Consider the following 21,902-nt stretch of genomic DNA (forward strand, 5'->3'; position numbering starts at 1 on the left):
GTCCAGGTCCCCTTTGCTTGACCTGAGCCCAACCACTGAGCCAGTTTACAATCTGTTAGCATTTTAGAATACAGAACAATCTCTCTTCCAAGAACAGGCAGATTTTCATATAATATTTTGTGCTGTTTCACCTTCTTGAAAGACAGGAGTAATGCCTGAGCTGCTGTGCCAGCAGAGGGTTCCTTGTTGGCCTCGTCAGCCTGGCAGACCTCGGCTGGGAGGTGAGTGCCTATCACTGGGTGCTTGCAAACACCTACCACCCTGACACAGGGGAGAGAGCAGTGGGAGCAAGGGAACAAACGGTGACAACAGCACCACAATGACAACTTGTGTGTCCTTTATTGAAATAGTTACAACTGCAGCTCTGGAAAAAAAACTGTGAATGCCTTGTCACTGTTCATGTATGAGGAAAATGATGGTGGTGAGGGGGTTGTGTTATGATTATATACATCTTTCATTATACAAGGGCCACAAAGGTGATCAGAGACAGAGAGTGCCTCATCTGAGAGTTAAACACTTAACAAAACAAACCCTATACAACTTGGAAAGAGGGCTCTGGGCTTCCCCCTGGCTCCCCTGCCCCAGTATTTGATGGTGTGAACTTGGAGTGCTGGGCCAGGTTCCTGTCACTGACCCTCACAGGCACCTGGCAGATGAGTGGAGGAATCTGACACCTTCTAAATCATTTTACAGCAATGGCTTCCCCCTCTGTGCAAGGACTGAACCATGGCAGTTGTCAAGCAGCTCCAGCTCTGGATATTTGCAGACACTCAGCAGCTTGCAGGGACACTTACTCCACAAGCACTACCTTTCAGTCATTAGGATCCACGCGTTTCTCTTGTCCTTCACCATTTCACTGTACACTGAGTAAAAGAAGTGTAACTCTGAGAGAAATTGCGGTAGAATACTCTCATGAAACTTTCAAATGAACCATCCCGAACCTTTCAACGGTTGAGACTTTTCCTGTTGTTTTCTTAACACCTACCAAACTGATGTGGTGCTCTCAGCATCTTTTTAGAGCTCAGCTGGCAGCACTACAATCCTCTAACAAGTCCCATTATGGCTATCGCGCTTCTGAGCATGGCTTTGAGTGGAATCATGGGGATGCTCCAGGAGTCCACTGGCTGTGTCTCTTTGGCGGTCCCCACCAGCAGCCTGCTTAGCGCATCCCTGCCTGGAACTGCTCCAAACTTAATTCTGCTGCAGCACATCGGGCCACGTACTCTGCTGGGTGGGAACTATAGTGCTTCTCTGAGCCAGCATCAGTGCTGTTGAAGCCTGGACGGTCTCAGAGTATGGACTGACAGCTTTCTGACCAGATAGGACTTTGCATCAGCATCCACTTGACAACATCACTGACAACTTCCACAACTCCTTGGCCTCATGCTAAAGCCAAGTCCTGCTCAAGTCCCTCTTAGCATGACTAGGAATGTGATTAGTTGCCCTATCCATACTGCCTCTGGAAAGGGACACCATCATTTATAGAAGGTGACATTAGGACTGAAAGGACCAGCTACTCCCAGAGGACACTGAAGAACATTCATTGCCCTGTCAAAGTGAATAGTGCTAAAATCCTTCATAGCAACTGTCTCTGTCAAATGCTCACTTTGGGGAAGGTATGAGAAGAAAGAATTAAGGCACAATTAATTGGGGAAAGAAGCAACTTTGAGGTTAAAATGTTGTCTTTGAGGTTAATATGCTGTCTGTCAGTGAGTGCTGGACTTTGGACTGCGGGCTCCAGTTGGTATTTTTGGAACCCAGACTCAACCAGCAATGGATGTAGGCTGTGAGCTAGACCATAGGGGACAACAGATGAGCAGAGCAAAGCAGCAGTGACTTCTGGAATGGGGGTGATCTTCCTTTGGATGAGTGGTGGTGATGAACAGTGAATAATGGTGGGTTTTGTGCAAGTGTAAAGATTTTTAACTAATTCTGATAGGACATGAGCTGTCTCAGTTCTCTGATCATTCACATACATTGGCAGCTGACTGGAGAAAATAAAGCAGAGTTTCTCCTTTCCTGCTATGAAAAGAAATGGAGTTAGGCCCTGTACAGGTCAGCTAATTTATGAAGAGGGAGAGTGTGGTGGCATTCAGCCCACTACACACCCAGCCAGTGAAATCTCTTCCATCAAAAAAGGGCATAAAGAAAACACAAGGACAAGCCCCCCGTCCCCACCCTTCCTACCAAAATGATTATTGAATCTCAACATTACATACACATTAGTGTCACTTTACACTAGTTGTCCCATGCAAGCCTGCTAAATTCTTCACACCCTGATCATATATTACAGAATATTTTCTGTTGCACACACACAAAACAATATTTAGTTCCTCCACATCCATTGCCCTAGACAAATGTCTCTTCAGTAAAGGCCACTGTGTCACGCTCCTCTGCAGCCACGTCTGCCAGCGGTTGGCTCCTGAGCCACGCCACCCTGCTCCGGAGTTCATTCTCCACCGCTTCCACTTCCACAGTGGGACAGGGCTCTGTTTCATCGTGCTTGAAATACTCCCTGATTGTGTTTCGGATGTAGGCAGGGAGGATGATGTGGATGGTGTGGCTGAACGTGTCGAAGCCCTCGCTCTGGGTTGGCGCCTGCGCCGTTTCCACTGGCTGGCTCTCCAGCTCCTTGGGAGTGGAGGCACTCTGGGGGCTCTCTTTGTGCTCGGCCTGTGGGGGTGGGACCTTCGGTACATGGTGGTAGCGCCTGGACTGCAGAACAAGGGGGGTGTTCTGCCCATAGAAAACTGTCTGGGGGATGTGGACTCTCACAGTCTGCAGACTCTTGGACAGGCTCTGCTCACTGCTGCTGCTGGGCAAGTCACCACTGCTGATGTTTGCCACAGATCTCTCCTCCTTACCCTCTCCTACTGGAGACCTCCAAGAGCTTTCTTTATCTGGGGCCACATAAAAAGTTATCTTAGTGCGCTTCAGGCTTTCCTGGCTCAGCAGGCAAGCATCAGTGCTTTTGATTTCTATGTTCTTCACTGCCTTCTCCCTGTGCTGCTGGTGGCTGACCTGTGGGGATGTCTCACTGGATGGGCTGACAGCTGGGAATTCGGGCTTTTGTTCAATTTCTTTGGTATAATCCTGGTTCCTGAGCCCCAGGCTGTGGTGCCCTGCACAACTCAGCTGTCTCTCCTCTTCTTCCCAGTCTACATCAGTGAGCGGGCTTCCCACAGTAGCTCTGCTGACAGATGGAAAACTTTTCCTCTCTCCAAAGCAATGACTGCTCTCTCCAGCCTTGGGCTCATTCTCATGGAAACTGTCCAAGTCCCATGGATGTAAAGGCACAGGAGACAGGAGGGATTTGTGCCACTCTTTCGGGGACCTCTTGGCAACCTTGGGGGACACAGCATGAAGCCTGGCAGAAGTGCCAAACACGAACGGTGGGGATGAGACATCTGTGGGACTAATGGCTGATGACTCTGAGCAGTAGGAGAAAGCACTGTCTAAGGAGCTGAGTGAGGAAGCAGATGGGGAGGTGGTGGTAGAGGACAGGCTGGAGAAGCTGGACCTGTTGCACAGGGTGGACTTCTGAAGGCTAAGCTGCTTCACCCTGGAGCTGGTCTGAGGTGACTGCTGCAAGTTCTGCCTGGTCTTATTAACTCCAGGACTTAGGCCTTCATCAATCAACTTCTGGCTCTCCACTTGCAGCTGCCTGAGCTTGTGGATGTAATCTGTGTGGCTGTGCATGATGGTGGCATCGCAGCTGGACTGGCGGGCCACTGGCTCATGGCCCTGGGCAGGAAGCTGGGAGCTGAGGCAGACGCTGGGTTCTGATGAGCACCGGTCCCGGGCCAGGCTGAGCGAGCGGATGGAGCCGATGGAGCAGAAAGAACTATCCTCTTCCAGGAGGTCACAGCTGTCTGTACTGGCATTCATTTGGGCTTTGCTTTGGTAACAGGCTGTGATCTCACTGAACAAGTCCCAGTCTTCCTGATCCTCACTCAGTAACGAGCTGCTGGGTGGTTCAAAAATGGCATCTGTTTCAGGTTCCAGGTGGTGCTTTGTCCCCTCTGGGTCACGAGTGGAAAACTCCAACTCATCAGAGGAATCATCATGCTGAGCCAAGCCTATGCCTGGGGCAAAGGACACAAATTAATTTGTTTCCATATATATAATATCCTACAACCGAAGCAGGGAAATTATATCAAGCCCATTGAAAAACAGAGATGATCTATTATTTTCACGGGGAATAATAAAAAAAGTCTGTCTTGATGACCTAAGCTTTCAACATGGGCCTGTATTCATAGGTTAGTTAACAGAGACAACTCCATCGCTTTCCATTCAACCATGTGGTTTAACTTTACAGACCTAACCTGGAAAAGAAAAAAAGACTGCTGGGACATGACAGTGCTAAGGCTACTTTAAATTCTTGCAGTGGCTGGAGTAGGTTGAACAGCAGCCCCAGCGAGAGGCAGCCATCCCCAGGGACACATTTGAGGTTCTGCTCCTCGCCCCTCTGCTTTGCCATCTCTTTCTGCCTATGCTTGACAGGCAAAGGGAAAACCAAACTCAACTGGTTTTCAATGCATTTCCTTAGACAAGACAAGAAGGTAAAGCAAACTCTTTTGCATGAGGACTTTACCTATTAAAAGATTTTAAATGTTTCTGGAAGATATAGACCCATCAACTTACCCAGAGATTCTGCTGAGGTTTTAGACTTCTTTTTGTCAGGTTTTTGAAACAAGGAAGCAATATCACCCCCAAAAATCTCTCCTGAGTTTTCAATCAGGAACTGCACTAACAAGGCCACCTGCCAAAACAGGAATTCACAGGTTTAGTTTCATGAAAATGGAGCTAGTCATTTACAGCAAGTCAAATCATTCCCAGATTGTTCTTTTTCTTTCGACATAGATATCATTTCCTCAAGAAGCTGTTAATAATGTGGCAATGTGTGTGTATGAATACCTCTGAGGCAAGGATATGAGCTACACAAACTGGTACTGTGAGCCAGATACAGCATGTTCTACAATTTTCCTTACCTTTGCTAACACCTCATAAGCTACAAGCAAGCATTCCTCCCCTCTGGTGCACTGTGATGCTCACTGCTTATTATGTCCCAGCTGAACTGGTAGTGTCTACCTTCAGCTGATCCATTGTTTTTTGTGCTTTCTTGACAATATAGAAAGTCCACCTGGTGGAAGCAGCTACTGCTTCCCTTTCCACCCCGGATAGTCTGAGGGGCTAAACCCCCTTCCCAGTGTGGCCATAGCTGCACAGGGAAAAGAACGAGGCCTGGGTGCCATGCAGCCATCACTGTCACGTTATGCCTTCCTTTAGCCTACAAAATACAGTGAAAGGGGGAGACATATGTGAGCCCAAGCCTACGGAAGATTACCTTCTTTGTAGACTGGCTCTCTTCTTCAGGCCCTGTGGGACTTGGTAGCCACAGCATATTGGGTGCTATGCAAAGAGCCAGGTTAAAGGCATTCATCTGATTCACGCCGGAATTCTGCTCAATATGATGGAGGACTCCAAAGAGGTGTCTGAGTAAGATGAGGTTAGCCTCTGGAAGCTGGTTGACAAGACTGTTCAGGGGGTGGGAAAAAAGAAAACAGTGCTGTTCACAAACATCTGCTCTTCAAATACCAGAGGTTGCTTCTCAAAATTTTTTGCCCCATTCTGCCCCTTTGCACCCAGTCTGAGACATTCAGATTTGATAAGAAAGTGAGATTGTGTCCCTACTCTCCACCAACTCATGTGGGAGCCCACAATGCCTTGACAAGACAGGGCCCAGCTGGAGGAGAAGCACACAGCTCCAGGCCAGAAGAACTGCTGTGTCCTATGCTACGGACACTGTGGAGGAAAGAGGCCCAGGCCAAATGGCACAGTTCAAAAACTGAGTTGAGCCATGGTTGAATATACTGGATATCCCACAGGAGGCTGATAAGCTGCTCTTGCTCAGGGCAGCCGTTTCAAGGCAGTAAAGCTGTTTTCAAGGTCCCAGTGACCACCTTGACAGAGCTGCTTCTTCTAACTGCCAATATGATGATCAGTGCCATTTTGTTCACATAAGAAAAAACTTACTGTCATTAAGGATTTAATACTGCTAACTTTGATGTACACCTGGTAGCTGAATTATTGTGCTTTTTCAGTTTACTGGTTCTGGTAATTTGAACTGGTCATCAGAAAAAAATTTTATAATCACTGCTCTGGGGTAAGAAATGTTAATGATGTTTATAAAAGACCACTGAAAGGAAAATGTTCTGATCAGTGACACTGGCCATCAGCAATAGCTCCATTGTGGCCTGAAGCATTGCCAGGTATCTCCTAGAAGATGAAGGCTATTCTTAGGGACATATGCTCCCCCTTTTCCCACCAAAAGAAGCTTTGACAAAGGCTTTTACTAACCCTTTGATAGCTTCAATCTTATGTGCCCGATTTTCGGTGTCCACAGCTTCCATCCACAGTCCGTGCAAGTCTGAGGATAGAACACTGTCAGGTATATTTCGGAGAAAATCCTGAATTAAATATATATATGCAGAGCAATCTGGTCAGTTTTGAATTCCTGGTTTCAGTTTCACAATGCATATAGTCATTGTTTATCCATATTAAGCACAAGATAGAACAAGACACAAACATGTTTATCCTCCCCTCCCACACCCATCAAGCTGTTCTCCTCAAGTTCTCCCATGGCAGCACTGCAGAATAAATAGGCAGCCCTCCTGTTTTGCCCCTTCTTCAGACCAGGACTGATCTCCACTGCAGCACTGAGGCTGTGCACAGATCTCTCTGAAACCTTACTCAGCTAGGAGGACTGCTGTTTTTTCACAGGGGACTATTTAAGAACTCAATGTATGTCTTGCATTGGAAAGTGCCTGAATATCCTCCCAGTCAACAGCTTTTTGTATCAGGCCAACAAGAACATGAGGCAGGGATAGTTTTGGTACAGTTGATGCCTGAATTATTCTGACCCATTTAATTGCCAGTGCAAAATATAGGCTTTCTCTTACTAAAGCATGGGTTTTCTCACAAGCTTCATCCCCTAACCACCACAACCCTTCTGCTTGGGTTTAGCACCTGCTTTCCCTCTTGCTTGCTGGCTGATCAAAGGCTTGGGGTCCAGAGACCACACCTCCTTTGAGCTGACTGGGAGGTTGCAGAGCAGTTGCCCTCAAACGGTACAAAGTCCTCCCAAACCTCCTGCAGCCTCTTCTGTGCACGCAGAAACAACAAAGAGCATCTGTGCTGCTGCCACCAAAGGGCTTCATGCACATGTCAGGGTAGCATCTGAACTACTGAGTGTGGGCTCTGGCATATTCTTTGGCACTGTACAGACACCATGGCTGTCTTGCAGGTGGACATCATTGTATTTCCTGCTGGAGGTACTTTGGTCCAGGGAGATACAAAATGAAGCCCTGTCCTGAGGGCCACTGCATGTGTCTGCATGGGAAAACAAGCGTCCCTGTGTCAAGCAGATACCTCTGTGCACACGGACGGACCAAGCCATCAGCTGAGAATGTACCTTGCTGGAAAATGCTTTCTGTTCCTCAAAATCTTAACTACCCATAAAGACTCATGTTGCTTCCTTAAAGAAGGAAGGTACCATTAGCCCAGACAGCTGAGTTACTTGGCCAAACATACCGTGATGACAGCTGCAGCCACAAAGACTGACTCTCCATCCACCTGAACATCATCTCCAGAGTTCAGCTTCTCTTTCAACTCCTTGCAAGTCTTGGCATTGGCAGACCGTCTGAAAATGCCCCTAGTAGAGGGACCTTCATGGTACAACAGGAGCAGCATATCCTAAGAGAAAGCCCAGTTGTACTTAAAGCCTAACTCTTTACCCTTGTTTGTGTATATTACACTTCATGTGTTGTAACATAATTAGTGTAAGACCTAGTCAATAATGGGAAGAGAAAAATATGAGAGATTTATCCTGATTTAATTAGGGACAAGAACATGACAGCCAAGTTGCAGGTACAGTTCCTGTGGGTACGCTTATCCTGTGACAAGTGTGAAACTAGGGGACTCTTGTAGTGAATGAAGTCTAGGCTATGTAGCATGGCAGGATCCACTGACATTGCCTCTTGTCAGCTGGTGATGACCTGGTTGGAGACACCCACTGAAACAGGACAGACATCCATGAATGAAGTGATATGGATTACCCAGGAGAAGGATGTTCCTGCCCTTGTTACTGAGCTGAATTTGAAACACAAGCAAATTCTCATAAATACTTCAAGTGGCTTTAACTTTTGGGCTAAACATGTCAAGTTTGTCTCAGGACAGACAGCCCAGACTGTTTCTTACCATGATTGGTTTGGGAAGAATCCCATCAGGACAGACAGAGGTCAGAGACAGGCCAAAGAGCTTCCGTGGGGTGGTAGGTGATTGCGAAGGAGGGCTGCCCGTGGGAGTACTGGTGCTGCGGCGCAGGGCCCAGTCAATCAAGGACTTCTTCCTCTTGGTGTGCTTCTGCAGAGACTCTGAAGGAAAATACAGAACTCCGTTATACACCTTTCTGTCCTTCCTGCTGGCCAGTGAGTGATCAACGATGGAGGCAGAGTTCACAGCAAAACAAGGACTTCCTACTCTCCCCTGTTCATTAACTGCACTCTCAGCGGGGATAGTCAGAAAATATATGGCAGTGAAATCATTTGTTCATCTCTCAACCATCAGCAAAATTCTCAATCGATCACCATTCTTCAGGGAACCTTCCAGTCTTTGCAATGTGAGAATCTCTTCACTCTCATGACTAGTCACAGGACTTGAGGAAACAGCATGAAGCTGAGTAGAGGGAGGTTTATGTTGGATCTCAGGAAAAGTTCTTTCCCCAGAGGGTGGTTGGGCACTGAACAGCCTCCCCAGGGACGTGGTCACAGCACCAAGCCTGAGAGAGCTCAAGGAGCATTTGGACAATGCTCTCAGGCACATGATGGGATTGTTGGGGTGTCCTGTGCAGGGCCAAGAGTTGCACTCGATGATCCTGAAGGGGCCTTTCCAACTCAGCATATTCTGTGACTCTACGATAAAGACTTGCAATCGAAAGCTAATCAAGGACTGAAAGCTAATTCTGAACATTTGCAAAAACAAATTTTGCCTCTCTGTCAGGTATGAGAGCAATTCTAGCATATGTATATGATGCCAGGAAGTGTTTGACACTGCCATGGAAAGCAGCAAAATCTCTGCCTGGCTATAACACACTCCTGCAGCCCCTACCTCTCCTCAGCTGCACTGGAGCTTGGAGTCTGCGTTTCAGGACAAACTGACACTGCTTTTCCTTTGGGAGCTGAGCAAGGAAGGAAGCCTCTGTCCCATCAGCCAGAAGAGTGTTATTGTTGGTTCTTTGTTGCTGGTCAGCAGAGTCCCGGAGACAGCTCAGTGCGATACTGAAGGGATGTTCGTGCCCTGTTGAGCAGAGTTGTGCAAAGAGCAAGGGAAGATGCAGAGCTATGTGAAAACAGCTCCAAATCTGGGCAGGAGGAACCACCCACATCCAGTGGCTCCCACAGCAGCTGGATCTCTAAATAACATTACCTGAATGACTGAAGAGGCCAGAGCACATCCACACATGCATATTATCATTGCTTTATAAATAAGTTTATCCAGTTAAACCTGGCCAGTCAATCCTCATTAGCAGCTCTCTAGAACATTCTGCAGCAAAGCACTATTGCAAACTGAAATGCAATGAAAACTAAACTCCAAAACATTAGGATAAACACGTTAGCTTCCTAACTAGAGGCTTACAAGTCACCAATGGACCATCTAAAAATTCTGCTTCCTTCAGTTGCCAAAATGCTTTCCTCTGGACCTACCACACTCTTGCTGAGTGACCACCTGACTGCAGCAATTTATTTGGCTTCTGACAGAGCCCAAAGGCAAAGGGTCTGGAAGGTGTAAGGAGATGCTCTGTCTGATGGACAAGAGTGGACATCTCTATTGCATGCAGTGGAAGTGGCCTGAGGCTGCCCCTGACCTTGTGCTTTGCCCATGAGGAGAAGCCTGCAAAGAAGAGCAGGAGAATATGACCAGCCTCTAAACCTGTAGCCCTTCAAGCTCATACCAGCAGCCGTGGGCATTGGACCGGGCTTTGAGGCATGTCCTACCCCTGCGTCACATCTGCTGCATAAAAGGAACTTTTTAGACCAGCCTAAAGATCTCCCATTTATTTGAAGCATCTACTGAGAAGTGTCACAGGCTCCCAACCAGAAATGCACAGATTTGCTTGTAATAGGGAGGTAGAAGGAAAGAAGGAAAAGTAGGTGTGAATATCCTCAAAGATGTTACCAAGCTTTGATTCAACAGAGATGCTGAGACCATAAAAACCAAGTGACATCTCACGGCAGCTTGATGTCACATCTTACATCAGCAACAGTGTCCCCACCATTGCTTCTTTAAGCAAAGAGGGCAATGTTTGTGGTGTTTCTCTGGCACATACCCTAGTATCATTTATCCCTTGTTCCAGAATTGAGGGAAGGTGGGAGAGGTCTTACCAATGAGAGGGTAAGCAGGCTCATCTTTTCCTGAGACCACCCAAAGGTGGTGTTCACTGGTCCTGTCCTGGTGGGTAAGGAACAGAGAAGAGAAAAATGTTAGTTGAAAGGGGCAGGGTGAAGGTCCATGAGGTTGCCCTCCACTCAGAAAGCAACACACAGCAAATCTAGACCTTTTAACATCCACACTGTTCTTTAAACCAGATGTTGTCAGCTTCCTTAGCTAAGATCTGGTAACTGCCACTTACAGGGTGCCCAAGCTGTAGAAGGGTCTTCTTCATCACACTCTCTGCCGTTTCCACATTGGACACACTGACTACAGTAGTCTAGAAAGGCAAACAGATAAAATACAGGAAGCCAAGGTATGAAGTTTGGTTGCTATTTCCTGTAGCTTGAAAATCTGTGGAAAATGTCACTTCTCTGTCTAATGAATGTCTCTACTGAATGTTCATGGATGGAAGAGCTGTACTAATTTCAACTACACCAGAAAGGATGATGGCTATACAGTGTGAAAGCTGTTCTCCACTACTTCTTCTATCATGGGTCTATTACACCATCCAAAGATTTCATCCAGCAGGAATCACAGGAGGTGGGTGGCATTCGGATGCTGTGTTTGACTACATCAGTGTTTCATTGATCACAGTGCCACTGTCACTCAAAAGGGTAAACGTGGCAGAGTGCTGATGAACCATGAGTGTCTAGCATCGCTCTTTGTGAGGAGAGTACCCAGGAAGCAAACGTGACCCACCACACTAGGCATGAGATCAAGAACTGTATGCTAGACTGGGACACATTCCAGTAAATGAGTTCAGGAGAACATACCACTGACTTTGTGCAACATCCTCAACTTACAGTACTGCAAATAGGAATCAGGCACTCAGCCATAAACCATCAAAGATTTTGAAGTGCAGCAGAAGGAAAAGAGAAAAGAAGCCAGAGGCCAAGAATAACCTTAAGAATTAAGTGCTCTTTGGTGAGGGTCTGGCTACCTCCTGATTTCTCAAACCAAAACTCTCCCAGTGGGCTTCCAGTGGGAAGGATGCAGATACCCAGAAGCACACCCTCTAAACCTTTTCGTCTGAGACTTGCATTTGAAACAGGAATAGTAGCACAGCCCTGCCTTCCTGCCCCTACCCCACAGACGCCTGTGTAGTCTTGATCTGATGAGCAGGTTCTTAGCTTTACTTACAGAAGAACAGTTGTCGTCATCCAGCACAAAGATCTGAAGGGTCAGATTCTTCAGGTATTCATTCCGTTTTACCTCACTGATATGCCTGAAAGACAAAGAAAAGGGGAAAGACCATAATTTCCCAACCACAGTGGAGAAGGACCCTACAATTTGGATAGGACATCCTCCTTGATACTGCAATAATTACAGATTAATTATGACGTATATGAATGTAATGTTCATAGTGTGGTCACATGCTCCTGGCTTCTATATCCACCTGGAGCCCAAAGACTAGAAACCCTCCCACATGCAGTACTTCAGTGCAAATAGACATGCCCTGCATAACACCTTCCAGTGTTCCCTCAGGATCACTACTGTTCTGCACAAATCAGAAGATTTCTTCCCTTCCCTGTACCTATAAAAACACTTTTGTCTGAATGTAAGTGGAAACAACATGTAAAACAAAACAGGGAAAAGGAAATGTTGTAGTCTCCAGCTGCCACAAAATACAGACTTTAGTTCAAATCAAAAAACATCTGAAGCATCATTAACACTTATAACATTTCCACAGTGATTAACAAAGTCAATCTCCAGCTCCAAAGGAAAAAGGATGCTCCAACAACATCATCTTCTGATGGATCACATTTTCTCCCAAATGGTAACACCAATTTCGCCTTCATCCAGGAGCCTCTATATTCATATTTCAAAGGTGGATTTTTCAAACAGTTGTTACACTTACTTAATGTGTTGAAAATCAGAGTGCAGTTTGATACCTAGAATGGTAAATTTCTCTGAGGGCCATGGAAGAACCACCCAGGAGGAGAATGAAAGGAGGGTCACTTACCACAGTAACGCTGACAGCCATCGTTCCTTCACATCAGCTGAGCTGAAGACAAAAAGGGAGGCAGATCATCAAACAAGTGCTGAGTGGGTAACAGTCTTTGGAAACTCTACACAGTTTCATTTATATAAAGCTGTAAGCCAAAGTTCCTTCCTGCAAAGCCCTGGAACAAAAGCACAGTCCTTTCCTTCTTCTGTTCTATTTTAACAAATAACAATAACAACAACAAATCCCAGCAACAAACTGGACGTTTCCTGTCAGTGTGTTCAGATTCCTGGTGAGTGTTCAGATAAGGGACAGATATCTTTCTGTCAAGTTGGAGTTAACTCATACTGTGGGCCCTTGTTATTTTTGCAGTGACCTTTAATTGCTATTTTCTTTCTGCTAATATTTCCTTCCCAGCGTCTGCTGTTCCTAGGAGCTTCAGCTGCCAGCACAGGCTACCCATGCCTCAGAGTGAAGGAAATGGAAAAGCTCTTGTGTTTGGGCTAAGATACAAACAGCAACTTGCATGTCAGAGTGTGAACCCTCATCAGGAATGCATCACCTGAGCAAGACTAACATCCCAGCCCTTCAAAATGATGAGATAGCAGGTATGAAAACCATGACATGTTTCCCATTTCTTCTTCCACCAGGGCAGCCGCCCCACAGATGGAAAAACATCAGGCCAGTTCAGCGCTTCCCAGCTGTGCCCACAGAACCCCTGGGGACAGAGTGGCCCTTGGAGATTGCTGACCTCTCTGCTCTGCAAAAGGAAGGATGAAGAAGAAATCCTTTAGCCAGCAGTGACTTGAGTTCTCAGTAATATATCAGATCTAGATTCCATTTAGCCAGACTGGACTGTGCTCAAGGTAATAAAAGGCCACCTGCTTTTTGGTGAGCCTTATTAGCTCAGGCTTAACATCTCAACCATCTTTGAGATGGCATTTGGATATGAATAGGCTACTTTCTAGACTGCTCCATACTCCCCTGCATTTCTATTTTTGGGGTTAGCAAGGGCTGGGCAAGCTCTGAATGGTGCTGCTTGTGCAGACCCATCTTGAGGAATCTTTCCATTTTATAGTCCGGTATGGTGGCCTTGGGACATCCTGGCAAAAGACTGCAGGAGAAAGGTTTGCCCAGGAGCTGCCTGTGCCACACCAGGGAAGGGTAAAGGATTCAATCCTGGCACAAGGTCACCTGGCATGTTTCACTGGCATAACTAACCTATCCCTCATAATGAAAAATTCTCAAGCTAAGAGTAACCTTCTACAGAAATGGTGGATGGTAGTTGCTCAAACAACATGCTTGTAAGTTTTCTGTCTGTTTTGCTAAGAGCAGATTTGGTCGTGATGTTACAGGATGCTGTGCAGGTGGGTTAGCCCTTCCTATATCAACACTTGCAAGAACTGGTCCTCTAAAAGGCTCTCAGGGATGAACCTGAAGATATTCTAAGATGACTGTCTCTGAACATTTAAATTTTTACACATTGCCTAATGTAAGTGGAAGTCCCTTATTCAATGGGGAAAAGTGAAGGGGTAGAGTTCAGGGCCCGATAGCCTCAGTCATTGTTTCACTTGACACATGGGAGACCTGGACAGCTACTGGGATGCAGAGGGAGGTCTGTTATCTGATAAGATACCTGAAGGTGACAACATAGTTGATGGTAGGCCAGCCAATGACAAATGAATTCTCAGGACTCATCTTTTTCTCTGTCACTTCGCTGAGACAGGTGCCGGTCCACACTTCACTCAGATGCACTTGCTTTTTCAGCTTCAGGCTGGAGGAAGATCTGCAATGGAAATTAGGAATTACTTAGGCCAGATCCTAACACCTAGACCTCCAGAGTCTGGTCATGCCCCCTTCCAGTCACATAGATGCAGTGACAGATCTTAATTTAAATGTGGCAGAAAGACTCGGACTGGGAGTCAGTTTTGTTCTTCTGCCTCTTGCCCTCACGCTATATCTTCAAGCAACCTCATAAGGGAAAGGCCAAAACTGATAAGACAACCTCTTCCTTCAGGAAAATGAAGTGAAACATTAATACCAAGAACAATTTCTGAAGGTGGGAGAGATGCCACATTTTAGATCCACATTTGTAAAGAAGCATTTTTTTGAAGACTGCTGGTTGCTCCGCCAATAGATCAGAACCTCATAGAATCATAGAATCTCCTGAGTTGAAAGTGACCCACAAGGATCACTGAGTCCTACTCCTGGACTCCCAGACAGCTCCAAGAATCCCACCATGAGATGGGAGCTGAGCCTAGCTTCAACAGCACATACTGGGGAGAAGGAATGAGTGTGAATTCCTCTTACTTGGACTTGGCAATGACCATCACATCGCTGAACAAGATCAAATGTCTTTCCTGGGTCTGCAGGCCCACAGTTAGCTGTACTCGCTCATCCAGGATGAAGGTGGAGCCTGAGCTGCTGAACAACCCACTTGCCAGTCCAGTGTCTGAATGGGAAGAGGAAAGGGTTGTTTCCCTAGAGGAGTAAGAAAAATCACAAGACTTTGTCAGAAGCTTTACTCGGCAGGGTTCGTGATTTGACAGATGTCTGTTTTGGAGAAGCCCATCAGCCCCATGCCTCTCCCAGCACTCTCCCTATTGATCTCTTGTATGACCTGCATTTGCCTGCCCCTGCCCAATTAATTTACCAGCCTCAGACAGATGGAAAACTGCCTAAATGCCCACACCAAATCCAGTGAGGTTAAGCTGCTGAAATTTTTGAGTAATTTCACACTCAGGTAAAAGACTTATTTCCTGCACACATGTGTGTGACCTGACTTGAAAATGGAAAGCCCATGGCTTGTGGCACAGACAACGCTTGTGGCATGGGGGGAACTGTCCTTTCTGCACGTTTTCCATCCAGACTGAACTGTTTGTCAGTGCAAGGACTTCAGCACAAAGGCAATGAACTGCATGTGCTCATCTAATTCCAAACTTATGAATCTGGCTTCCCTGGCTGCCATCCAGCATCTTGTTTCCACTGAGATTCACATAGGTGCTGACCATTTCCAAAAAACCTGAGGCCACCAATGAGTGAATCCTCAGTCTCTGCATCTGTGGAGCTACAAGTGAGAACCTAAATCACCTTTAAATGTGTTATTAAAAGCTCTCCCTGTCCATCAACTGAGCAGTGGGAGCCACAGCATCTCACAATCCCAGCAGTGGATTTCCTAAATCTAGAGGAGTTATACAGCTTTGTAAACACAAGAAGATAGCAAAAAAAAAGTCTCACTGATACTCTGGTGGCCTAAGCAAAGATGGCATTGGACCAACTCCCTCCACAACAATTCATCATGAGAAACATTTAAAGTTTCCCTCCCTCACAAGGATATTCTCCAGCCAAATAAAGTCAAGAATTTGCTTCTCTTCTTTACTTTTTTTTTTTCCCAGTGCAATTCAGATGGGGAAGGGGAATGACAAAGAAGCCACATAGTCAAAAAACAACCAAAAGAAAATCAGTCCTGCCCTATATATAAATAGTCCCCACAGAAGCAGTGTGTACTGTGTATCAATCACTGATGGTGTGGTACAGAAGGGATATTCTTCAGGAGGGCTGGTTCAGATCAAAATGTCAACTAGTTCAGCTTTATTATCTCTTTCTTACAAGGAAAGAAAAAAATCAAACTAACCAAATCCTTCAGGAAATGTTATTTATGATTCCTATCAGAGCAAGGCAGAAAGGACTGTGGTATCCCCTTATCCGTCATGGTGCTGCAGGAGGAGGGGATGATGTCAAGGAGGACTCAGTCCCACTGCTGGACTGAAATGCTCATGTCAGGGCTAGCACTGTTTCCAAGGATGTGCATGTCTGGCATACGGGTCCCTGTCTGCTGAAACTCCTGGTGCTTTATACCTGCAGGAGCAAAGTGCCAGCAGAGACTTGACAGAGCTGCAGACAGGGGAGGGAGCTCTGCACAACCTGAGCGGGTAGTAAGGGAAAGCTGCTGTATTCTGACAGGGATACGGCTGTCCTGGAGCATGGCTGAATCCCATGGTTCTCCCAACAAACCTCCCAAGCTGATGCCATCCTACACAGGACTGGCAGGGCCTGGGCAGGCCTCCCAGTCCTCCCTCCAGAGGCATCTCCAGCCCCCTCACCTGCCCAGATGTACCTGTATCTGAGCCAGGGTCAAATTTCAGGGCCAGCCCTTCCACTGGTGGTTCAGCAGATGGAGCAGGGGCTGCAGAGGGCTTTGGCAGTGAGTAACCTGGGGGTGGCCGGGCAGGGAAATGGTGGGGTGGAACACTGGGATGATTCTCAGGGACAATGCCACTGCAGTCCTGGTACATGAGGCGGCAAATGCTGCTCCAGCCCATGTCCTGTGTGCCACTGTGTCTGTCTAATGCCTCGTCCCTCTCCACTTGCCCCTGCCTGCTCCTGCTGAAGGACCAAATTGCCCTCAAATCGTTAAATGAATTTGAATTCATGTGAATTTGATTTCAGTTCATGTAGGCAGAAAGATGGAAACAGGAGTCAGAAAGGTATTTACTCAACCTGGAATGGGACTTTGACTTGCCAAGAGCTTTAGAAATGGCAGATGGGGCAGATCGTCTTCTTTGGACAATGGGCTTCATTTTCTGCAAGACAAAAAGACATTCTAGTCAGCCTGGCTACCTTGGAAGCAGACCTGTTCATTGAACTCTACAAGTTCTGTTTTCATCTAGCTAATACTCATGAAACCTCATCACTGAAAGCCATGATCTGTGCTGTCAGACACCTCCCTCCCTTTCCTGATTATAAAAACACTTGTCAACTCTCACATTTACATTTTCACAGCCAAATCTCAAAGTACTGACAAGAATAAGCAGATAAAGAGCCCAAAGTGTGAAGGTCAGGAAAAACTTCCAAGCACTCATGCCATGGAATAGTTTAAGGGAAGGTACAGAAACTCAGTTTAAAACTGGACCAGACAAAGTTATGAACAGCATATAACACTGTAGGGAGTCGTACTTTATGGGCTGGAGGAATAGTAGATTTTTCTCTACCTTCATTTTTCATGGCTTACAGATTCAGCAAACAGGCTGTTATTAGGTCCCTCTTCAGGCAGCTTAACCTCAAGACACTTGTGTTTTTTTGAACAGCCACAGCCACCAAGTCTTGTATAACACAGAAATGGGGTGACTGTAACAATGAGACCTGAGAGTTAGACATGATGACCATCCAAGTCAACATATACAGAGGTTACAGATCTCCTTTTATTTGTTAATTTTGTCTGGAGAAAGATAAGAGATTTAAGCCTGCGAAAAAAATCCTAACATCAGTGGCTCTTGATTAGTAAGCATGGGAAAATCTGTCCCATGGCTCACTTCTAATTTCAGCATTTGTCTGTGTTAGAGCTTGAAGGGAGTTTAAAGCATGTTGAGAATTAGTGATCTTCTGATTTCTGAATGTATCAAAATAAGTAAAATCCTAAGAATAAAAGAAACCAGAATTCCTGCCTGAGGAGGGAGAGGTTCTGTGTAGAGTGTTCCTTTTGTTTAACTGTTCCTTTCTGTTACTTTTCAAGGTCTGTGCTGAACACAGAAATGCTCTGTGCAAGCTCACTGGTCCCATCTCTGAGGACACGATGCTATTACAGCTCAGCATCTTATGACCACATTAACATTCTTATGATGTCAGAGGAAGGTATCTTCACATCACTGATGGAAAGGCCAAGAACAAAGTGATTTAAGTAAATTTACATGACTGGTGTTCACCACATTGTACTGGATTTTCAGAGCAGCCTGGAAGGTTGGCTGGGGCTGGTTTGAAGCATGTGCTTCTGCTCACCCTCCCTGGAGCTGCAGGGGCTCAGCATGACTGCAAGTCTGTCTCCAGGGAGTTGTGTGATAAAGCCCAGAAATTAAGAAGTGGGCATTACTGACCACTTAAAAGCTGGTGGAAGTGATTTAACACAGTTCAGAAAGGAAATCCATGGCAGAGGCTGGCATGGAGTCCAGCTGCCAGGAAAGGGTCACCTTCCTCATCTTCCACTTAGTTTACAAGACACCTTTGACTTCTGCAACAAAAGACCTGGCAATCCTATCAGCAAGAGCTTTCGACAACACAGACTCCTGACTCTGTGTCTGATCAGATCAATCAGAGCCCTCCAAAGCACAGATGACCTTGTGAAAAAGAGTCTGTGATTATGTAACTTAAAGTGGGAGTGGCCCTGCAAGTGTGATTTAATAAAGCAATTTTCTAATGTACAAATATTCAGCTTTGCAACATCAGCAGTGCTCCCTGAGTAGGTTCCCTGGATATGTGTACATATGTAGACAGAGACGGATGGCAATCTCTCCCTCATACCCTGATATGACATCGCCAAGCAAAAATCTGTCATTAGAAGTTTCACAGGGAGAACTGAATAAAAATAACATCAGTGCAAAAATGCTTGTTTTAAAACAAGAGTCCCTACTAAAACAGAACATCTGGCTTCCAGAGGTGCCCTAATAGAATAAAATGTTCCTACAAAAAACATGCAGCAAAGCACCAGCCATGCACTATCTTAGGGTGGGAAGCGAGGGTGGGTGTGGTTGCCTGGGAGTGACCACCAGCAGCTGCTGCCAGCTGCTGAGAGCACTGATGAAGAGAGCAGGCAATGCACCTCCACGTCAGGTGCACTGCAGCAACTGCTTGGATGGCATTGTAATAAACTCTTGCTCGTGGTAGTATCTTCTGGGCCAAAGAATCCCACAGCACATAATACCTCACTGTAGGGAAGGCAATCATTTTGGCCACACCAAAACTAATCTCTTCTGTTGCACAAAGTGGTACCAATGACATACATGATGGAAATACAGCGTAAGAAGATATTTTACCCAGAATAAATTTCAAGGAGGTGGTACTGGTGGATTTCTTCTGCCTACCACTGAGAAGGGTTTCAAACTGCATCTGAATGGTGGCAGTAACGCCTTCCAGGCCTTGTCTTTGCCCATGCACTGCACCTCTCCTGAGGGTTCTGAGGGCGTTTCCCAGCACCACTTCCAGCACGCACTTGGCTACCCCTGGAAATCTCACTAAGACAGAATTAGGGATTTCCAGTGAAATGCTGTGACTACAGAACAAAAGGTATTCCCCCTACTTTCTCTTTCCAAATAAAATGCTGAGATCATTAGTTGTCCAGAGGTCCAGCTGCCTGACCACAAACAGACTCTAGGAAAACCAAAAAATGACATTCCAAGCCCTCAGCCCAGGTCTCTTTGACCCTAGCCTGTCACTTTCCTTCATCAGGACATCACTGAGATGGTGGAATACCCTTACTATGGGGAAGGCAATAATTTTGGCCACTCTAAAACTATCACCTTACTGGAGGAACACAACTAATTGTCATAATTTCACAGTTAACCTATTTAATTTGCATACTTAATATAGGAATAATAAGTTCTGCTTTTGGTTTCAGTAGCCATACAAAGTAAAACAGTTGTTCGTGTGCTCCCTCCTTGCTTGGGAGAACCTAGCTGTGTACCCCATTTTAAACCATTTGAGTATGTCTGGGCCAGCCCATGTAAGTGACATTTCCTTAAGAGACTGCTGGACAAGGACAGAGTCTTCTGACACCTTGAGTGTTCTTTCAGTGCCACGTAAATGGGCTTTGAATCCTGCATGTTTCTAAGCTCCACAGTTTTATGGTTTTCTTGCAAAAAATCACTCCTATCTCACTACACAGAAGCACCACAAGGCCTCTGATGCTGGAGTCCCCTCATCCTCCTGCCCAGGGGTTGGGCTCGAGCACAGCTACCTGGACTCTGAGGGGGTGGCTGGTGACTCTCAGCCAGGTTCCCCTGGCTGCCAGCAGCATTGAGTAGCCCTTGCCCACGAGCATATTGCTTCTGGATGAAGGAGGGACCTCGTTGTGCTCCTTCACGCTGGAGCCAGGGAGTGCTTTTGTTGGAGGTCAGCTCATGCTCACCAGGCATGGAATCAGAGAACTGCCGAAGGACATGGTGTGATCTCTGTGCTGTTTTGGTGCCATGGAAACAGATGCTCATTTACCCAATATACTCTGGAAGTGCTCAAACACTTGCAACATTCTGAACCGTGTTTGTGCATTACTCATCTCTGAGCTGCCAATTTTAGCTGTGTATTTCTTGGCACTGGGGAGGTTGTGAGTCTAATGCCCCTCATTCCAAATCCATGTATGGTCTATGCTATCGGCTCAGTTGGCCAGCAGCAGTGGGTTTTTTTCCCTCCACTGATCTCTGCACTTGAATGTTATTCTTCAGATAGTTAAGGTGGGATGGAGTTGAAAAATAATAACATCTCCTTAGCACAGGATGGATTTTCCTTCTGCCAATAGCTGGTCAAAGTTTGCAACGCCTGTGGCACTGGAATGCTGCTGTTTGGTTTACTTCCCATTCAGAAATGAAAACAAAAGTGGTTAATAGCACTATTTTTCTGCAGAACATAAATTATTTGTTTCAGAAGCTTTGATACACTGTTTCTTTAAAACCACCCTGTGCTTTCTTCAACCCCAGGATGTCACAGTGGGGTTGCAGCACCCAGCTCGCAGGAGAAATGTGCTGCTCCCAATGCTTCTAACTACCAGGTTCTGTTATTCTCCTACGTGGAACATCTGGCTGTCAGTGTCACTCTTCCCTTATAGGACAATCAGTCCACTTTCTGGCTGCAAAGATGGTGAAAAGGTATCATATATAGTCTTTAAAAAAAAACACCCCAATTTTTATAACCGTGGACTGTGAGTTCATTCAATGCTGACATTCTTGTCTGTTAGGGAGGCTTATGTTGCTAAAGACATAGAGTAAAACATGGGCCACAATGTCTGATTATTTGGAGCATCACAGATTGTTCTGAACCAGTAACATCAACATTATTCTTATTCTTGGACGGATCTTGTGAAACACTCTCTCCCTACAAATATTCTCATCATGGTATCAGTGTGTGATGTCAGAGCAGATAGCTGATGACTGCTATCTATTAATCAACTGGACACCACTTTCAGTGGTCTACTGCAACAGGGCAAAAGTTACTGTATAAATGTAGCATATGGTTATTTAGCTCTCAGGCAATATTCAAAAAATACTTAAGAACTCAGTTAAGAGTACAGAAACAATTAAATGATTGCTTGAGCTTGGATGCACTCATATGGAAACAACTGTTGCAGTTCAATCCCATAATGAGTTTATATTAGCAGAGGCATTCCTACAGCAGTTTCTTAATGAGATAATGTGGGCTGCTGCTGCCTCCTGCTCTATTCATGTGAGCACTGGATGCTCCTACAATGTACCCATGTCAGACTCTGCCATTGCATTTCTTGTTAGAGAACCCCACTGGAGGGAGAGAAAGAAACAGAAGGGGAAATTGTTCACTGCATAAAAGGGAATCAAGCATTAGGTTACATGAACTGAAAACAACTGTGTTTGTCATTTTATGTGGATGTACATATGAAATGAGTTTAATGAAAACTGCCCTTGCATGGCTGCTGTCTCCTCCCCTGTTGCCAGACTTCATCTTCAGAAAA

At 45.9% G+C, this 21,902-nt stretch overlaps 1 protein-coding gene across 3 annotated transcripts in view; it reads right to left on the reverse strand.

Annotated features, from left to right (window-relative positions):
- Positions 1 to 21,902, reverse strand: part of LOC114067642 (rho GTPase-activating protein 20-like) — a 37,277-nt gene that overhangs the window by 6,365 nt on the left and 9,010 nt on the right. The window contains exons 1-15 of one of the 3 annotated variants that reach the window (XM_027903222.1): positions 19,243 to 19,335; positions 16,937 to 17,019; positions 14,747 to 14,917; positions 14,073 to 14,222; positions 12,455 to 12,496; positions 11,632 to 11,716; positions 10,691 to 10,768; positions 10,443 to 10,509; positions 9,169 to 9,357; positions 8,260 to 8,435; positions 7,594 to 7,755; positions 6,361 to 6,470; positions 5,348 to 5,537; positions 4,645 to 4,762; positions 298 to 4,085 (exon numbers count right to left, since the gene is read on the reverse strand). In XM_027903222.1, coding sequence (XP_027759023.1) covers positions 2,350 to 4,085; positions 4,645 to 4,762; positions 5,348 to 5,537; positions 6,361 to 6,470; positions 7,594 to 7,755; positions 8,260 to 8,435; positions 9,169 to 9,357; positions 10,443 to 10,509; positions 10,691 to 10,768; positions 11,632 to 11,716; positions 12,455 to 12,496; positions 14,073 to 14,222; positions 14,747 to 14,917; positions 16,937 to 17,016 — 3,354 coding nt within the window. In that variant the 5' untranslated portion in view covers positions 17,017 to 17,019; positions 19,243 to 19,335 and the 3' untranslated portion in view covers positions 298 to 2,349. Of the gene's footprint in view, positions 1 to 297; positions 4,086 to 4,644; positions 4,763 to 5,347; positions 5,538 to 6,360; positions 6,471 to 7,593; positions 7,756 to 8,259; positions 8,436 to 9,168; positions 9,358 to 10,442; positions 10,510 to 10,690; positions 10,769 to 11,631; positions 11,717 to 12,454; positions 12,497 to 14,072; positions 14,223 to 14,746; positions 14,918 to 16,936; positions 17,020 to 19,242; positions 19,336 to 21,902 lie in introns of those variants that run through there. The other 2 variants (XR_003573436.1, XM_027903221.1) reach the window with 2 other exon arrangements.

Source organism: Empidonax traillii, unplaced genomic scaffold (genome assembly GCF_003031625.1).
Source record: "Empidonax traillii isolate 1590-97213 ecotype Southwest subspecies unplaced genomic scaffold, ASM303162v1 scaffold945:size354297, whole genome shotgun sequence".
NCBI lineage: Eukaryota > Metazoa > Chordata > Aves > Passeriformes > Tyrannidae > Empidonax > Empidonax traillii.